Source organism: Triticum aestivum, chromosome 3A, assembly GCF_018294505.1.
Source record: "Triticum aestivum cultivar Chinese Spring chromosome 3A, IWGSC CS RefSeq v2.1, whole genome shotgun sequence".
Lineage (NCBI taxonomy): Eukaryota > Viridiplantae > Streptophyta > Magnoliopsida > Poales > Poaceae > Triticum > Triticum aestivum.
In genome coordinates, this window is record NC_057800.1 from 11,850,111 (window position 1) to 11,857,529 (window position 7,419).

General features: G+C 46.0%; 1 protein-coding gene across 1 annotated transcript; it reads right to left on the bottom strand.

Annotated features, from left to right (window-relative positions):
* Positions 1 to 3,841: 3,841 nt before the first annotated feature.
* LOC123057526 (transcription factor bHLH19) lies at positions 3,842 to 6,845 on the bottom strand. Its single transcript, XM_044480477.1, has 4 exons — positions 6,806 to 6,845; positions 5,836 to 5,895; positions 4,431 to 4,981; positions 3,842 to 4,291 (listed from the first exon to the last, which is right to left on the bottom strand). The coding sequence occupies exons 1-4, from the start codon at positions 6,843 to 6,845 to the stop codon at positions 3,842 to 3,844; spliced, it is 1,101 nt and encodes a 366-aa protein (XP_044336412.1).
* Between the last annotated feature and the right edge of the window lie 574 nt (positions 6,846 to 7,419).

The following is a 7,419-nucleotide window of genomic DNA, read 5'->3' on the forward strand; positions in this document are numbered from 1 at the left end:
CGCGCTTCCCAAAATTCGAATCCCGCGAAATCCGCGGACAGCAGAACAACTTATCAGACGGAAGACATCCTCCACATCATCACTCAGAACTCTTCAGTAAAAGTTCACTCGACAAAAACTAAGAATGGATCAATGCGACTGAAAAAGAAGTTGGTGTGGTCACCTCAGCTCATTGATCCAGAACAAGATATACTCATAGCACGAAAAATGAGTCGGAAGTGTTCTCAACTCCTTCCTCACTCAAACCCTGATCCATTCGGGGGCTAATGATGAAGCTATGTACCTAGGGTAGGGTCATGGATCTGTCCAAGATACCCTCCCCAAGGACATCTCTAAAAAGAACCAGAAGCATTCGAAGAAAAATCATCATCCACTCGACCATGAAGCTATGTTCCACTCGACAGTCTTGAAGACACTCGACCGTATGGGGCGATCACTCGACTACCAGAATATCTAGAGCCACTCCACACTGCAACGGTCGGGAATTAAGTCATAACTTTAATGGTCATTATGTATCTTTATTGCAGGCGTTACCAGCAACGTCCTCGTCTTTATGTACCTTAAACCCTTTGTAACTAAAGGCGGGAGGGGTCTGGCAAACTCTATATAAGACACCCCCTCCTCAGGGACAAGGGTTCGCACCCCATGTAACACAGACGCATATAATCCAGTCGACCGCCTCCGGGCTCCGAGACGTAGGGTTGTTACTTCCTCCGAGAAGGGCCTGAACTCGTAAAACTCGCGTGTACAACTCCTCCATAGCTAAGATCTTGCCTCTACATTCCTATCCCCCATTCTACTGTCAGACTTAGAACCACGACAGCCGCCGAGCTTCTATCTCCGCCGTCGTAAGTGACCGACGGTAGACCCACGCGAGGAGCAGCTTGTCCTTGTCGGGCTCCGCCGGTAACCCGCGGCGGAGGCTGACAGAGCTCTGACTCCGGTGTGCGTGTCTGGGCCGGCGATGCCGGCACAAGCACCCACCGCTGCCCGCGTGGGGGAGCAGTAGGCGGCAGGACCAGGGGACGGCGTGGGGGAGGCACGGACTGCGCAGGCCGTGCAGAGTCAAGCTCGGGCCGGGAGGAGCCAGCACCAACTCCTTGCTGCGCCGGCGGGGGAGAGGCGAGGCCGATCCGAAACTGCCACCCGTGTCCACCTTGGACTTCTCGAGGGCAATGCGGAGGGCTAGCTCATCGTTGTCGTCGAAGGAGGAGCGGCTGCCGGCACCTTATGTTGTGCGATCGGCATCCCGCAAGATGTTTTCTAGATCAAGATGGCGTGGCACCATCGGCATCCCGTTGTGCTCGCCGCATCGCACAACAACCCGACATCTCACCTCCTTCACGCACATAGTTGAAGCATCGTTGGCCTACCTACTCTTCACTAGACCATCTAAACTACATGCAAACGCAAAAATAAACAGGCTGATATATCATGACAAGATTAATGCTAACACTGCCTGCGTGCAGTGTTCGCAGTGCTGCTTCTTCCAAGTTTTTTCGGAGGTTCCTTCTGCTCTGCTAGTTGGTCTGAACATGCTTCACATGCCTGAACGTGGTTTCACTCTAAGAAATGGATCGGGGGAGACGCCCTGATCTTCTATACAATGGTTAGGCCGTGTAACTTTTATTAGGACTATCAGCGTATGGGTTTTCTATAAAATTAGTTTTGGTGTTAAACTGTCAATCCCAGCTTTGATTTGATGTGTTCATTTGTGATCGGACAACACACAAGCAAAGTTTGCAAATTTTCACCAGGAACATATATGGATGTACCTGCCCTTGTAATAAGTTAATAATAACATTGTGATTAACAAAGAAAAATGAACTAGCACAATTACGAGGCTTTGCACATCAAAATATCACCAATACTATATTATTTCTTTATTTTTCTTTGTATGTTTTTCTGTTTACCACGAAATCACTCGTTGTTTTGTATTGTTAATTTTTAGAAAGAAGGCTTCCTCACGGAATTTTAAATAACTGACAGCCATCCTTAACAATCTACTGTGCAAATGGACAGAACAAGAACAATTTTTACTTTGTTGTTACTAATCTATCACAAAATTTGGTTACACTGGACATGAAAATGTTTTTCTTTACGATGAATATTCGGTTATGTAAGATATGCAAGTGAGTATGACTATAAGATAATGTTTGCATGATGAGTTTCTATTCTAGCTGATTCATGGCTCCAATAGATTGTGTGCTGATTTGCGGGTAATTTTTTTTAACGTTCTCAACTGAACCCATCATTACAGAGCCTCAGTTTTCTACACAGAGAGCCTATGCATAGATGGTTCAGGTACAAATTAACAATTTTGTTCAATCGCTTCATTTATTCTCTGTCACGACATTATGTATTCTACATGGCAAATTTGACCAAGAGTTAACTTACCACTCTGCAGAGATGCCCTCAAACGAACATGCATCCCACCACTGCTACACAACAGACTTTATTAAACATGGCTTCTGACACTAGCCGAAAAATACGGTCACGAAAAAGGCTATACAAAGTGGGTTTTCTTGGGCTTCTGTCTCAAAACCTCAGGGGAGAAGCACCCGTCTCGGAAAATTTTGCTTTCTGAGGTAGGTTAGAATGAAGACCCGTCTTGAATATATATTCTCAGGCAGGCAGAAAGAAAGGCCAATCTGAGATGTTTAATCTGCCGAAGGTGGTCTTTCATTCGGGCTCGTTTCTTCATTGTTAGTAACAACTCTTGTTGCCGCTATCTTGGTACAGTACATAGTTGAGTCTTCTGACTATTTCCTCTGCATTGACGGTAAAGCCCTCCTCCACCTGAATGTGAAAGTTAGTCGATCCACACAAATTTAAAGCCAAAAGTCCTTGAAGACATTTATGGTCATGTATAATAGAATTGTACATAATATCAATATTGTGCCTGTTTTCCGTTGTTTCTCTAACATAAACGAGGAGGGATATATACTTATAAGTAGTGACATACTATGACCTCTGATCGAAAGTTCAACTATTTCTACACTTTTATCAGTTAAACAATTCTAATTTTCTCTATCTACAAAGAAATAATATCTAAAGATTAGATCGATATTATGATATTTATTATCAAATATACCTTAATAATTTTATTTATCACAGAAATTGTTTGTTGATAAGATGGCCGTCAAATTACTATCTTGAAGAATGTGTCATGTGACTCATGTCCTACCAGAAATTTTACATTTAGTTTGAACTGCATAAAGTAATATATTGGATCTCTGAAAATGGTACTATATTTTATATTAGAAAAATCGAAAATCCACTTCCAAATGAAACAGTCTAATGTCCGTAGGGTTAAGGTGATCTTGAGTTGCTACTTGATAATTTCTTTGTCTTATTGTATTATAATTTGCAAGTGTGCATTTTATAGCATGGTATGCATATCTATCTATTCAAAAAATATGCATTGGAGAATGAGGAAAGTGAATATTGAGAGGAATCCATCTGGGTGGAAAAAAAATCCATTCGTCTATTCGTCCATGTTATGGGGGTCCAAGGAGCCTCTGGGCAGTCTAGTCTCCCTAATGTTCGCTGGGGTGGTGGCGATGGGTGTGCCGATACATTAACACCCATGAGAAGCTATTTTTTCCCTGAAGATGTTGTCGAATAGCTTCTTCACACCAGCCCTGGGTCTTTTAGGCTCTCGGTCGTTGGTTTGCAATTGCTGGTGGAGTCTGGTTTCGGTTAATAGTTGGTTGTGTTCATTGTTGGAGTTTTTGCATGATTGTATACCTTATCAATCATGCCATTGTGAGGTTATTGGCTTAGCATCCCTTATAAACTCGGTCGACTCTATTCATCGTGATGAACTCACACAAACATCCTACCCTCTTTTCAAGGTACGTGTCGTAGTTTTACAACCAAATTTTGAATCAGAGTGAGTACTATCATAAATCTGTTCATGAGAACTTGCCTTTGCCATGGTGGTTATAATCACAGTGGACTGCGTGAACGGCATCACATTATTGTGGACGACGCGAAGGTGGAACTCCTCCAACTCCGCAAGAACCCTGGCGACCAGACCCTTCCCATTTATTTCACAATGGATCCTCAACATCACCTTGTTCCCTGAAAGTTTTGCCTCGATCTCGGGCAGCAGCTGGCTGCTCGCCGCCGTCCGGTCTGCCGAGTAGAACAAAGGGGACCCCTCTTTGACGAGCACCACGGTCTCGACGCTCCTATGGCTGCCGCCCGCCGCCTCCAGGGACTTGACTTTCTCTTGTAGCTCTTTCACATAGCTCGTTGCGTTGCTAAGAATCGTCCCCTTGTCCATCTGATGGACCCAAATTGTAATAAACACATTAACAGATTAACTAAGCATTGAACCCCAACGGGCAAAAATAAACAAAAAGAACCATGCATTTCCTGAAGGAATATTAGGGCACGTTGAAAAAGACGGGGAAGTCAACGACCTTCTTGAGGCCGGGGATGAGGGCAGAGAGCTCGATGAAGCGCTGGTTGGTCTTCTCCCGGCGCTTCCGCTCCGCCATGATGTGGCCTTGTGCGCAGGCGGCGACTTTCCTTGCGACGGCCCTCCTCGTCGGCTGTGACACGCCGGAACGAAGCGGCGCTCTGGCGGCCTGTGTGCCACCGCCCACGCTGGACGGCTGGGCCGCGTTGAAGTTCCAGCTCATGGAGTGGGTGTAGGTGGCGCCGGTACTGCTCATACTGCCCGAGGCCGGGAACGACGTCAACGTGGAATTGCTGCCTTGCTGCATGGCTGCATCAGGGGATGGACTGATGAGCCCCCCACAGCGGCGGGTATCCGCGCCGGAGCTCTGCCTCTTGTGTGCTTCCGGGAGCTCCGGGAGCGCCTGGAGGCATGCGAAGCCAGCCCGGTTCTCGTCGGCTCCTCCTTGATCCTCCTCGTGCTGCAGCGTGCTCACCGCCCACTGCATGAACATGAGTGAGTCGTCCATGTCGTCCATGGGCATCCGTCCGTACGTAACCACTGACTTAGCAGCTGGTTCAACATCGAGATACACATGAGAGATGAGACACGGCAGACTAGAATTAATGAGAGAACGATGCGTGTAGTGGAATTGTTTACCTCGATCGGTGGGTGATCAACTCAATCTTTGTAGCAGTAGTAGATGCCATGGAACCTGGCTTCTAGTCTTTGGGTTTATAAGGAAGCGTGCGTCCACTCAGTGTTTGGTCACACTAAGGCCCCTCCCAAGCCTAAGACAAATTGGCCAACCTTAAACAAACAATGAGTCGTTGGATCCTGGTTATCTGGCCTGGATCTAGTGGAAATCATATTCTAGACACCAGCAAATTAAAGGTGCGTGTCGTTGCACAAACATACAAAATTACATTATTATGTGTACAATGGGCTCTCCTGTTGTTGAGATTAAGATCAGTGTTAGCCAGCTAGATTGGTGGATCCGGCCACGTGAATCATCCAAAATACAAATGTTTTAAAACAACTACCTATAGGTGCGCTATAGCCTTTTTGGACCATCCACGATAGCCAAGTGACGGGCCAATCACAGTTCCACTATGCTAACGCGAATAACGACTAGCAAATGTATGTTCAAACCTTGCAGCTGGCCATCGTTCTGCTAGGAGAAAACACAAAATAGTATGGTAACTTTGAAAGACAACTCTTCTTGAAGGCAAAAAGTAAAAGTCATAAGATTGGTTAAACTATGGGGAAACATATGAGAGCTGAAACTAAAAATACATATAGGACCCTAATAACTGGCGATGCCTGTTAGAGATAGTAAATAATACTAATGGAAAATCAGTGTTTACCAAGTGCCAAGGTCTTTGCCGACTTCCGTTTCACAGGCTCACGACACAACATCCCTTTGCCGAGAACAAGACTCAGCAGTAGTGTGCACTCGTCAAGGAATTCCTTCCGACGAGAGCTGTCACAATAATGCCCCATAAACGAAATAATACTCGGCTACTACGTTTTTTTGCTGAGAGCTCATGACATGGCAATCGACAACTAGGAGCCACGTGACACGACAATTTGGGTTTGACGGCTCCGTGACGTCGGTGGCACGTTTGCTGAGTGCAACACCTGGGGGACTCGGCAACTATTTGCAAAATTAACTTTTGAGTGCAGGAACAGTTTTCTGAGTCCCCTGCCGAAGTACCCCCGGTGTAGCTGCGAAGATATTCCCAGGTTCCGCCATGTGGCCTAGCTTGCCGAGTGCGGTGACTCCCGGAGAACATCTTTGTTTACATATTTTGGCTGCGAAAAAACTTTGCCGAGTTATGGCACTTGAAGCTCGGCAAAACAGCTGCAAGAGTTGGTGGGAATAGTCACGCGTCACAGCTGTCGAGTAGGATACTCAGTAACTGGGACCTTTGCTGAGCTCGGTACTCAGCAAAAGCCCTGTTAAGCCCTCCATGGAAAACATATTTTTATAGCCATATATAGCCAGCTAGCACCATTCGTACATCACACATAATACACACAAACGAGCAACAAGCCAATTACCATAGGAAGTTCACATGTCACAAACCAAGTTAGATAACAACCTAGTCCATACCAAGCATAGTACTTAAAATTCACCTGCACAAGCATAGTGACTTAACAACATCCATATTTCACAGACAATCAGCATACAATTCGCCGACACGACCTCTCCCTGATGAAGGTCAACTCCGTTGACACAAGCTGTACGCCTGTTGAGGAGGAGGGGGGGGGGGGAGGAGGAGGAGGAGGAGTGGCATTATTCATAGCCTCAAGTTTTTGATGAAACATCTACATATATATTTTTGTTAGCATTGCATCACAATTTTCAATCGGTTAATATTGGTGGCTATTCTGTGAAAGCACTAACCTTGACTCCGGCTTGCACATCTCTCATGCCGCCACTTCTTGTAGTCGTGCCGCCTGTGCGTCATGGCCTCGACATCCTCCCCTTTCGTCCTTCCTTCTTCCATATTTGTGGCCCGTGCGGCTTTTTCTGCCTAACATTGCCTACAATATATCATTGCAGTCTCAAATATAGGTTATATTTATAACAAGATAATGTAAAAGACATGAGTATGAAAGATACAATCCTGCAGCTATGCAATCTCACCTGAATGAGTCGTCGGACGACTCCTTATGGAGGGACTTGGGCTTGCACTCTGTGCCTAGATCTGATATAGCTTGACATTCGAGGAGGTGGCGATTGCGCCACTGCAAATGACGTGGCGGTCACTCTTCTTCCCATCTCCTACCCTCATCACCAACTCCTGACCGCTAGTCTGGTCCTATGGATCAGGCTTGTCCTCGTACTTCTTCTGATACAAAGATGTGCACAGATCCATCACCTCCATGGTCAAGTTGCCGCAATACTCCTCGCCCCTGTTTCCCCTATGGTCGTGCCCCCAGGCTGTTGCCTCGCTTGCAAGAGAAAGCATCATGATTAATAAACATAGACGTGCCTAGAGACA